Below are 12664 nucleotides of genomic sequence, written 5' to 3'. Positions count from 1 at the left end.
CAGAGAGGACAATACATACAGACATACAGACATACAGACATACATACATACATACATAAATCGATAAAATCCAGAATTTAATTTAAAATCCTTCTCCTGACCAACAAATCATATCTTAAAGAGCTCATAGAGAGAGCTCTACTGCCCCATTAGAGCACTGCTTCCAGAATGCAGTTACTTGTGGTTCCTAGAATCTTCAAAAGAATAGAATGGTAGCCAAAGCCTTCAGCTACCAAGCTCCTTTCCTCTGGAACCAGCTCCCGGTTTTGATTTGGGAGGCACCATCTTCACAAGAGTAAGCTTCAAACTGCCCTCTTTGATAGAGCTTTTAGTTAGGGCTTGTCCTTGGATCAAAAATCTATAAAAGTACACATCAAATACATTTTTTACAAAATATGGGTTCTGTAATTTTAGGTAGTTCCTATCACGCTGATTTTTGTTAAGTGTTTATTCTTCAGATATGTTTGGTTTTTATTATTTATTTGATGCAACACAAATGGGGTGAAACGTCATGATTGACAGTATAGCTTCAGGTTTCAGATGCGCTCTGCTGTCAGTTTGTAACAACACAAAGCCATAGTGGTTTAAATCCAAGTTAGATTCATAGGTTCACCATGCGGTCATATTAAAAAAATGATATAGAAAATGACAGAAAAAATGATAAAAAAGGAATTTTGATGTACAATTCAATCAAATTCTCAATTGCAAGACCTGATGTCAGTTACACCTGAGGGTAGAACAAATGAGATCATTACAACTTATCCGCTTCAACAAATGAAAAATTAGCTAATAACCAAAACACTGTATTTGATGGTGAAATATGAACTTTCTACCTTTGACTTGTATTTAAAACCACACTGCAACCAACAATGGTGCTTCTGCTGCCTCTTTCAAACTTTTAGAGTTTCCTTACAAAGAAAGCAGCTCAGAACAACAACAATCTGAATTTGAAAAAGATGTGAAAGAAAGACAAAGAGGAGCTATTATGAATGCAGTTCAATATGACTACTGGTCTAGAGCCAGCCTTGACCACAGTATGATCCCACCTTCAACAGCAACAAAGTCCCCAAGCTAAATCAACTGGGCTTTGACTCAAAAGAAACGTGGGAAAATGTGTGTGTGTGTGTGTGTGTGTGTGTGTGTGTGGTGTGCGGGGTGGTGTGTGTGAGTATGTTTTTTGTTTTAGTGAGTTCCTCTTCTCACCTACAAAGCTCTTCATGGTCAGGCACCATCTTATCTTAAAGAGCTCATAGTACCTTAACACCCTACAAGAGCACTACGCTCCCAGAGTGCAGGGTTACGTGTGTTCCTCGAGTTCTAAAAGTAGAAAGGGAGCCGAGCGTTCAGTTATCAGGCTCCTCTACTGTGGAACCAGGTTCCAGTTGGGGTTCGGGAGGCAGCAACCGTCATATTTAAGAGCAGGCTTAGACTTTCCTCTTTGATAAAGCTATTGTTAGGAAAGAATTGTATTGTTAGGGAGTGAGGAGTCGCAGCGTCCGCCTAACCGGCCCCACCGCTTCTCGTCATAGTTGTCAGATTTATCTATCATATAATCAAGCATATAATAAAACTAAAGGGAGACTTGGCATACAGCCCGATCCGGTGGGGAGAGTTCTAGCCGACCAGGCTCCTCTCTAACCCTGTCTCTCTTGGTTTTGCTGTAATAGTTTTAGACAGCTGGGGACTTCCTTTGACACACTGAGTTCCTCTCTCCTCTATCTTCCTATCTTTCATTTATGTGATCCATGTCCCAGAAATGGTGTTAAACCTAGTCTGGGGAGTCATTCCCGGAGTCTTAATGGTCTTTTTTCCCCAGCATGTTCCCTCGGATCAGGGATGCTCCAAAATCATGGTAGAAGCTGTCGCCATGGTCCCGCTACGTTCTGCGGTGCCATGTTCATCTGCCACACTCTGCGGTGCCCAGCTACATCCTGCTGTGCCTTGTAATGCCCACAGTGCCCTGCTATGCCATGAACTACTACAACGAACTGCTACAAACTACTATTTTTTCTATTTTTGTTATTTCCACGAACCCCAACCGGCCCGTCAGACACCGCCTACCAAGAGCCTGGGTCTGTCCGAGGTTTCTGCCTAAAAGGAAGTTTTTCCTCGCCACTGTCGCACTGTTGCTTGCTCTGGAGGAAACTACTAGAACTGTTGGGTCCTTGTAAATTCTGGAGTGTGGTCTAGACCTACTCTATAGAATGTGTAAAGTGTCTTGAGATAACTCTTGTTATGAATTGATACTATAAATAAAATTGAATTGAATTGAATTGAATTGAATTGAATTGAATTGAGTTGAAGTGGTAACATGTAGTGGCTCCTGCTATATAACTTCCCTCCCCCACACAGCTGTGTGTTTGATCCAGTGTTGATCAAATAGTACTTTATAAAGTTGACTATGGTGTGCTACATTTAATTTGAAAAAACAGATTTACAATCCTTTTAAATGTAAATGAGCCATGTTAACACCCAAATCAGGACTACTTAAAATGTATAACACTGCAGTCATGAAAAATTCAGCTCTGATGTGTGTAAAGCTTCTTTTTGTATGAAGATATGCAACCGAATAAGACACATGTAAAAAGAAAAGCTTCTTATTGCATAGGTTTAGTCGTGCAGGGATGTTATGGCGTTATATATGTGTCTCCTTCCTGAGCGTGAAATTGTTTTGAGCACAGAGAGCTATATTTTGCAAGAAGATTACATTACACTACATTACTACCCATTCTGTGCTCAACAAAATACATGTTTGCACATAACTGGTAATAAAAATAAAAAAAATGTATTGTCTTGACAAATGTCTTAATTGTCAAATGGCAATTGTTACCTACATACGTTTTATGATCTAAGCTGTTGGGGCACACATGCAAGTAGCCAGACAGTGGGACACTGAACATAAAGTCAACACACTGACCACCAGTGCATGCAACATGACTGCTACTGTTGCTCAATTAGTCATTAATATGTTAAGGTGAAGAAATACTTTAAACAAAAAATGTAGGCACTTCAAATACACACAAAGTTACCATACCTGCCAGGCTTGTTCATGTACTTGTGCAGGCGGGCCTTGACTTCATCATAGGTAAGGAAGGCCATGTAGCCGGGGTGTGTCACTGCCAGGAAATTCCAGTTCCTCAGAATTGATCCCCATGGCTGAAAGAGACCATCCAATATAGTTTAACTAAACGGATTACAATACATTATCTTTTTCCTAATTTTTTTATTAAGTCAACATTGAGTCAGTGCTTCTGCAACAAAAGAGTAGCAAATAGTAATGTTTTAGTATGTCGATTTTGCTAAATCTGAATTACATAATACATACAAACTAACTGAGAGAGAATGCAGAGGCCAAGGTTTCTGATATCTAGCCAGCAACAAATAGGAGTTACCCTACAGTCACATAATCTACAAAGGACAGCGACTCACACTCGCTTGATGGGCATTCCTGGGCTTGCCTTGCCAACTCCTGGTTGTCACGGTGAAACTTCTGTATTGATAGTAGCATGCTATTGCCTAGTATAGGCAAGAGGTCTTACAAGTCGTCACTTCAGAAGTATTATCAAGTCAAAAGAACAATGTTTTTGGATTTAAAAGGTTCTTACTAGGGGTAACAAAATATATGAGATAAAATGCCAAACATATAGAGATATCTACAGAGATACGATGTCCTGAAGCGTTACTACCACCTTGAATGATTTTCTTCAACTCTAGCAACCAACATATATAAGTCACGCTGCCCTCAGGCTGCTTTCCTTTCGATTGGCAGTCACTTTGTCGCATTGCTCAGCATTTGCATGAAATAGACTTGTCTATTTTGGCGCCGCTGCTCGTGGCAGCAGCAAGCTTGTTGCTGGCAAATGGCCACTCCCACTGAAAATGAATGGCAGCCTGTCACCTTTTCTCTGTCAGTTGTCAGTGGTGCACAGAGCTCGGCAGAGAGAAGGCACAGACAGTGACAGGAAGCAAAAGTGAGCCAAGATCCAGGCTAGGTTAAGAGTGGCCCCGCAACAACCTCCTGTACCCACCATCTCCCTGTGCCCAATGCCCACTCTGTCGTCAACAAGCTTGACAACATGAGACATAGATTACCAACCACCACACCGCATTATGGTGATCACAGAGACCTAACTGCACTAAAACATCTTATCAACTTAGCAGTGGAGCTAGCAGGCCACAACGTCAACCTTGCAGACCTCACACCTGACTGGTTTAACAACAGCTGGTGCACGGACACTACTGTGCACGGACACTACTATTTTTTTTGCCATTTTATGCCTTTATTTGATAGGAAAGCTTAGACACAAAAGGAGAGAGAGAGAGAGGTGGAATGACATGCAGCAAAGGGCCACAGGTCGGATTTGAATCCGCAGCCACTGCAGCAAGGACTGAACTTCTGTACATGGGGGCGCATGCTCTATCAGGTGAGCTGCCCATGCGCCCCTCAGAGAGTTTTTTTATAGTAGCAGGAGACGTCATCGATTCAGATCTTAAAGGATCATTCCGGCCAATTGTTACCCAAATCTTGATTGCTAAATGTCTCCAAGTACTGGTGATAGGGAAACAAAAACGACCAAAATCGGTGCTAGAAAACCGGGGTTGCTACAGCTAATAGCCAGAGCTTCCAGTTAGCTAAAACGCCAGTTGTGGTGGCATGTTCTAAAGAGTGCCTTTGTGCCTCAAAAGACACAAAAATTGAAATTTCTCTGCAACATGAACAGGGCCCCCTAAGTGACAACAAGATGAATTTTCAACTCAGAAATTGTGAAAAAAACATTTAATTTCAAAGTTTGTACGCTCATCTACCTTGTCTTGATCCTGCCTGTAGCTAGCTTGGCCTGCTAGCTGCCGCGCAGCGTCCTGCAACAACTGAATTCCCACAGGTCTTCAGCGCGAGAGTAGAGATAGCCTTCAGAAATGCTATTATTGTGCAAGCCACAGGCATCATCTGGACCGTTGCCATGTAGTTACATAGTGACTGATATGGTCATAACCACTACAGTGCTAATTTACCTATTTTTGAGGGGGAAATAAACTTCAAGTTTTTGTTGCAAAGGCATGACCTGGCCTTCTGTAGGACACAGCCAGACCACCAGGCGCTCTGTAGATTGTTGTCGGCAGCGGCAGGCGACAGAGTCGACGACAGGAGAGAAAGTAGAAGTGAAGATGCCGGTGGGGCCTGCACACCTGGCTAAGGAAATTACCACCCCCACCCCCACTGCCAAGCCTCACCAATGCCAGATCAATCGCACACAAAAAGGATTAGCTGGAATTCAGCATAGCAACTAACTACACGCAGCACTGCTGCGTGATGATTATCACCGAAACCTGGCTGAACTTCTTCATCCCAGACGCCGCTGTGCTGCTAGCAGGCCAAGCTAGCTACCAGCAGGATCAAGACAATGTAGATGACAGTACAAACATTGAATTTAAACTGTTTCTTAACAATGTCTGAGAGAAAACGCAAATTGGTGTCACGTAAGGGCCCTGTTCATGTTGCACAGAAATTTTAATTGCATTTTGTGTCTTTTAAGAGGCACAAAGGCACTTAGAACATGCCCCCACAACTGGCATTTAAGCTAATTTGGAGCTCTGGCCATTAGCTGCAGAAAATCCAGTTTGCTAGCACCAATTTTGGTATTTGTTTTTCCTATCAACAGTATTCTGAGACATCTAGATTCAGGTAAAAATCGTCCTCCTTAAAGACTGTTTTACCAAAATTTTAAACAATGTTGACATTAAAAACAAACAATGGACCAGGTGTATACACATATTGTCAGAACAATGTCATAGCATTGCTTATCATAGCATTGTGTTTAAAAGGGGTGGAAATTAGCATGTCCACCCAGGTGTCATGTTTCCATCACTGTTGATCGGAGCTGGAACACTCAGTTTACAACCCTTCCTTCAGGCAGGCTCATAACAATACACATATGGACCAACAGGCTGAGAAACAGCTTTTCCCGTTGAGCCGTGGAAAGGCTGCTGAACCCTGAACCCATAACCCCCCTGCAAAAGAACTAGTACTTGGACCTCATGTGCCTCTAATGCAATAATAATAATAATAATAATAATCGGTTACATCCACGCATTGTATTTTATTTTTTTATAGTTTATGACAATGCCCGTATTTCCATTCATTTGTCAAGCAAATTTTTATCTAACTTTTGTAATGTCGCAAAAAAACAGATATGAATTAGGCACGTTACTATTACTTGGTTTGGAGTGAATAAACTAGGCTACACCGTAGTTTTGTCAGAAATTGGCGAGAGAAGAAGGGGCTTTAGGAATTTGGTTAAATCAGGCAGTTAAGGTTTAATTGTTCTTTCGTGTCACTCAGCATTGGCCATGGCATGTTTAATGCTCTCCGGGGACAAACCTCCATTATGGGAAAAAATTAGAAGATTCCGACAGCGGACTGATTAGCCTTGTGAGTTAATTGTTTGCTATGTAAGAACTTATTCATACTGTATATACCGTATATTTTTTTTTCTTTTTAATACATTTACTGTATATATGGAGCTAAGTTAAGTGGATTGCTGCCACAACAAAAACATAAACATAAAAAAAACATAAAGTAAAGAAAAAAAGAACATTGATAGATAAAATGTTTACATCAGATCCCTGAATAAAGAGCATAAAGCTGTGGCCCATTGTGTTGTGTCAGGTTTCAGTGGGTCTGCCAGTGACCACAACATTCACCTCCATCCTGTCTGCTAGTTGGAGCTCCCCAGAGACAATGATCTGCTGTAGTAGCTGGTTTGGCAAAAGACAGAAAGCTAATGGATACAGGGATTACTGGCCTGTTGGCAGGAGATCCCAAATCTGTGTTTTGACTTGACCCTACCCTACCCTACAACGTTTCAACCTGATTTGTCCTGGGAGGATTGCAGTGTATCATACCAATGAATTGTCGTCAATTTTAGTTGTAGGCACATTTACCTGCTTTCTTCACCACTTTTTGTGAGCCCTCTGATCCCTGCCCTGTCCCCTTTAAGCATTCAAAATATAATTTTTCATGTTTAGAGTAAGCATGCAAAGTACAAAGGTTCTGGCAAAATAACGCATCGCTCTATAGCCTCAACGCCCACACACCATCTTGAAGCCACATGGGCCAGTAATCTGTCAAGGGAGCTCAAGCCACACACAGAAAAACCTCAAACAAGCACAAAAATAGAACCAAAACACCAAAGAGAACAAATATTTTGCATATATACGGTTAACATAGTGTACAACAACCCATTCATAAGGTTTTGATCTTGTGTTTGCTGCTGTGTCACACTGTTGTGCATTTTGATATGTGGTCATTGGTAAAATAGTGTATATCCTTAATGTTCCACTTCCGGGATTGCTCCAGTGCCTCTTTCTTTGTGTTGGCATTCTAAACTCTGTTTTAAAGAAATGCCAATAAACCAGACTACGTTTTTCTCCCATCCCAGAATACTATTTGGACTTGCTAGGCCCTTCTCCGCTCAGCAGCGGGTGGATTGTTTGGCAAAGCAAGACTATTGGTAAGCTAAAGCAGTGGTGCAAAAAGCCAAGCAGTGGTGCAAAAAGCCAAGTGGCTTGGAGTCAAAGCCTTTTATTATTTTTTGGTCAGTTTTTCTTGACAGTCCTGGGAAAGAAGAAAATAGAACAGTATTTTATATAGTCATGTGTCTTCTGGGGCGGGGCTAAAAGGATGGCAACGGCCCTCCCTCAAATATGATTGGCCCAACTGGTGCCCAATGTGTAGTTTCCATTGGATCCAAGTTACTTGGCTGCCTGTTATGCCAATCTTCCCAGCCCTCGTCACATGACCATATCCAAATTCATGATACCATGGAACCAGCACAGGAATTGTTTTGTTTTTTTAAATGTGACTAAGCTCATAGAAAATGTGTATTGTATTCGGATATCCAATTTGTTTAAAACAAAAACAAGTGAAATTAATAATGAATGTGATGTGTTATATTTAGCAGAATTACATTGTGCTGTTCTATCCTATCCCATATTTCCTATATTTCAAAGCAGATTTTCTATGCTGTATTCTGATAAAATCCTCCACCCCCACCCCTCACCATTACCTCTCAACAAGAAACGTCTGAGAAACTTCATTGTGCTTGTAAATATGGTCTCAGTTAGCTCAGTACAAACAGGCACTGCTGCCTTATACATTCAAAGCACTACTTCAGAGATCTTCAAAAGGGGGTCTGTAACCCTTCAGAGTTAGTGCAGGGGGGCCACCAAATTATGTGTAAAAAAATGTCTTTTTGAAAGTTTTTATAGTTTATTTTGAATAAAATATGTCTGAAATATACATTAATATAAAGCTAACATAATTGGCCTATTTCTGAAAAACAAATCTGAAAAACAAATCTATAGTAGGTAGCGACTAAGGTATACATAGTTAAGCTTAAAATATAACTGTGCCTTCCCAGTTCCCAGTTTAATATGCAACTTTATTGTATATAATATAAATTTGCAGTAGGGGGTTTCTACTCGGTCTCTCTTTCAGCTAAGGGGTCCCTGGCTGTAATGATTGGGATAACGGGAAATGATGGTGGAGACTTCACACAGGATGATCCCAGACAACTTCTTTAGATTAAATTCAGCTTTATTCAATACTGAACAAGGAAAATAACTGTGGAGTGTCTCTATTAACATCAGAATTACTCCTCCTTTATACTTTTCTTCTTGTCCTCACATATATCAATCTAGCTATTTCCGTGGGATAGGGTTATCTTTAAACTACTCATTATTTGTAAGACACTTCTAATAGATTTACACATTCAATTACATTTCTGCAAACTAGTGTCACTTTCAAACTGACCATTCTCTGGAAGATCCTTAGAATAGATGCATTTGAAAACATGTATGCTTAAATATTCCACCTATCACTGGCGTAAAAAAAACATCAAAGATCCCTGATCTACTTAAACCTCCTCTTTTAGATTGATACATTTTTGTTTTCTTCTTATCTTCACTAATTTGTTGGATAGAGGAGTTTCCAACTTGGCAACCTCTGCAGAGAGACATGATATCTAGATTATTCAGTTAATTTTGCTCTGAATCAATCTACAGTTTCAAGAATCCATTCAACATCCATATGCATTAGAAATGGTTTATTTCAGTTTAAAAAATTACAATATCTAATTTTCTGCCGTTAGGGATCTCTCAATCAAAACAATGGATGTAAACAAACTTTTGATGACATTGTGAAGTGCCATCATGGGTTCATTGTTTAACACAATTGCACAGTAAAATATATTTGTTTACGGATGGGGTTATCCATTACACAGTCCCTCCAGGATTTTGCGTTACAAATTCAACCAATCACCTTGAATTTGGTGCAACTCACAATTTTAACCAAACACCGCAACTTTTCCGCAAATTTGACCAAAAACCAGAGTTTCTCTCCACTTCAACCAATCCCATCAGTCCCACGTGCCAGACTTTGCATCAGTATGTGACTCTGAGAGCCACTGACCAAGCTGGAATGAGAACAGGTTGACGTAACACACATACATCTTCAAATTAATTTCCTTGTTACTGATATGAAGATGAGACGTGTTACTCAAACATCTCACACTTACAAAACGTACAATGAAAGACCGTGCAAAACATTTTAGACCGTCCTGCCAACCTAGATACGTTTTAACACCAATGTACGCTGTAACGTATTTTACGTAGGATTTTTGCTTTTAGATGTTTTATTACAGAAAGTTAATCAAAACATTAAGTCCCGGTTTAGCAAAATAAGTGATTTATTTCTAAACCTTTTGTACATGTAAGTATATACTTGTTGAAAACGTGTGGAAAACTTTTTTTTAAACACTTTTGTGTCCAGGGGCCTCATTTATAAAACCTGTTATGCAAGAAAAAGTTGCGTGAAGCAGAGTGAAATTTGCGGTTGCAACATTCCTCGCAAAAGTCAGGATTTTAAAAGAATTTCCATGTGTAAAAATATGCCCAGTTTTCCGCAACCTTTTGACTATGCGTGTGATGGGTAATGCTCCCAAGGCTTTGTAGACTGGAATGGTAACTCAAAATATCACATAGATAAAGTACTCTGGATGCAGAGCGCACAGCCTGCATCCAAAACACCTGCACCATTTAATTACCCTAATGAAGCCAATATGACTCCAATCCACTACCGGTTTATTGGACTTAATTAACCTATTGCAACAATAAATAAATAGCCCTACAGTTCCCAATGGCCTGTGTATCGCAACCAATCAACAGCATGGCAGATTTGGCATTGCTCAAAGATTTAGCAAGAGCACCTCAATCTCACAATGACTGAATTGTGTTTTTTTCCCACATTTTTCCGGTTCATGATTGAGGTGATCAAGGTAGTTCTTTTACAAAGCTGGAAATTTTCTGATTTATTAATATGGACCTTATTAGGACAAATATGGGAGGGCCTTGGGAGCACAGGTGTGCGCCGCATGGTGTTATAAATCATAATGTTGTTTTTGCGTAAAAAGATTCTGACTTTTTGATGCACAAAATCTTTCAGAATATAATCCAGGCAGAATTTTATAAATGAGGCCCAAGGATTTTTCGGGCAGTCAAAAATCATGGCTTGATGACGGAATGACAGGGATATCACTAAATTGCCTGTGTACTGTCTGATTTATGTGTTAACATCTTTACTGTGATTGGATGTAGTCCAGTCTTGGACTTGCACTGATCTGGTCTTGGTCTTGACTTGGTCTCAACCCCTAAAAGTCTTTGATTCTATCAGTCTCTGTACACTTTGTTCTTTGGTAGCACAGTATGGAAACAGCGCCGATACTCCAGGTAATTTTATAAGTGGTTTTGGCTCTATGATGGCTTCATGCGACACTGAGTCACTCTTATAATAATGAACAGGGTTTTGCCTCCAGAGGGAAATATCTAAACTTGTTGTATCTGAATACAGTATGGACCAATAATAAAGTGCTATGTGCCATGTGTATCAAAACCATTTGATGCATTTGTTTAAACCTTAGTTTTATTTTGACCAACCTGGAAGAGGCGTGTGAAAATGTCGAACTCAAACACAGAAATGTAGTCGTTGCAGGTGAGGTCGATGGTGGATTTGAGGGCCATGGCCTCTAGGCCCGAGCTGATGGGATGCACTTCATGAAGGCACTGTCGGAAGACTTTCCATGGCACTACTGTCCTGCAAGAGAGAAACAAAACAATCATAAAAGCAAAGAAACAGTAACTTGCTGGACAAACGGTCAAACGAGACATGTTTATTGATTTAAATGTACATTTGACAAATCCAAAAGAAATGTTTCTGTACAACAAACAATGCGTGACAAGAATTGATTCATTGATTCATAGAACTTTTGTTCAACTCATACAGCTCTAATGGCTAAACCCAGACCCCTGTATTTGCAACTCTAAGAGGACTTAAGTCAAATTGGACTATGGTCATGATAAACCAGATAAAATGCCATGCAGGTTCATGCATAATTTACTTGGATGCAAGCTTTGCATTTTGGAAGGGCGACAATTGTGTACTTAATTGCGAATGAGGAAGAGGATTATCAATGGCCCCTGGTGCAGATGAACTAACTTTACGTTGGTTACCTGTTCAACAAGCATAAACATGTAAAAAGCAATATTTGAATCTGCTCTGTCTACATGCAGTCTCTCTTCCAACACTGCTGTTTTATTTAACAAGCTACTCTGCAAACTGTATTTTTAATTTTTTTTTTTTACAAACAAGCTTTAAACATGAAATGAAAGCAGTCTGCATGTAGTCTGTCACCAATTTTGAAATTTGGCAAATACTTGTAAACTTAGCTCCTGGAGTAAACAAACCATCCTCTCCTCTCTACCAGCCGTAAATCCATATTAGGCTGCTGCTATTAAATACCATCTGTCACACCGCCCTCCTCAATAGGCTATCTTCCATTGGCATTACCCACACTCCGTTAGACTGGTTCAAATCTTTCCTTTCTGGCTGCACCCAGTTCATTCACCTTAAGTCTTGTAAATCCATTCCTTCCTCCGTCACTTCAGGTGTGCCCTAGGGCTCCATTGTGGGTCCCCTACTCTTCATAATTTACCTGCTTCCCCTCAACAATATCGTCCGCAAATTTAACAATCACTTTTATTGTTATGCCGATGACACCCAGCTCTACCTCTCCACCAAACTCTCGTCCACTCTCCCGCCCACCTCCCTTACAGATTGCAACTCTGAAATAAGAGCCTGGCTTACCCCAACACTTCCTCAAATTAAACAGTAATAAAACCGAGGTTCTCCTCATTGGCACCAAATCCGACAGTTTTTCTCTCACTGGCTGGCAGCTCCGTCTCACCCTGCCCCAAGGTTAAGAGTCTGGGTGTCATCCTGGAAAGAACACTATCCTTTCAACCCTATATCAACAACATTACCCGGTCTGCCTACTTCCACCTACAAAACATCAATTGCCTCCGCCCATCCCTTACCCAACCACACTGCCGCCATCCTTGTCTCATCTACAGACCTACAGTCTCATCAGAGCCAGACCCCCCCTGAAGAACTTTGACCACAATGTTATCCAGCTCCTCCCCACATCTCGCTCAGTTTTTAAGTCCAGCAAACCAGTAACCCAGTCCGTGAAGGTATGGTCCAGTGACAAAATGGAGGAGCTGAAGGGATGCTTCCTCTGCACAGACTGGGATATCTTTTTCAAGGACGCAG

The 12664-nt window shown here is 40.6% G+C and overlaps 1 protein-coding gene across 2 annotated transcripts in view; it reads right to left on the bottom strand.

Moving 5' to 3' along the window:
- cblb (Cbl proto-oncogene B, E3 ubiquitin protein ligase) overlaps positions 1-12664 on the bottom strand; it is a 140108-nt gene that overhangs the window by 30154 nt on the left and 97290 nt on the right. For both annotated transcript variants that reach the window (XM_032533569.1, XM_032533571.1), the window contains exons 5-6: positions 10993-11149; positions 3035-3156 (exon numbers count right to left, since the gene is read on the bottom strand). In XM_032533569.1, the coding sequence (XP_032389460.1) occupies positions 3035-3156; positions 10993-11149 (279 nt within the window). The remainder of the gene's footprint in view (positions 1-3034; positions 3157-10992; positions 11150-12664) is intronic.

This window comes from Etheostoma spectabile, chromosome 13, assembly GCF_008692095.1.
Source record: "Etheostoma spectabile isolate EspeVRDwgs_2016 chromosome 13, UIUC_Espe_1.0, whole genome shotgun sequence".
Lineage (NCBI taxonomy): Eukaryota > Metazoa > Chordata > Actinopteri > Perciformes > Percidae > Etheostoma > Etheostoma spectabile.
Note: the sequence above shows the minus strand (reverse complement) of the source record. Positions and strands in the feature narration are given on the sequence as shown.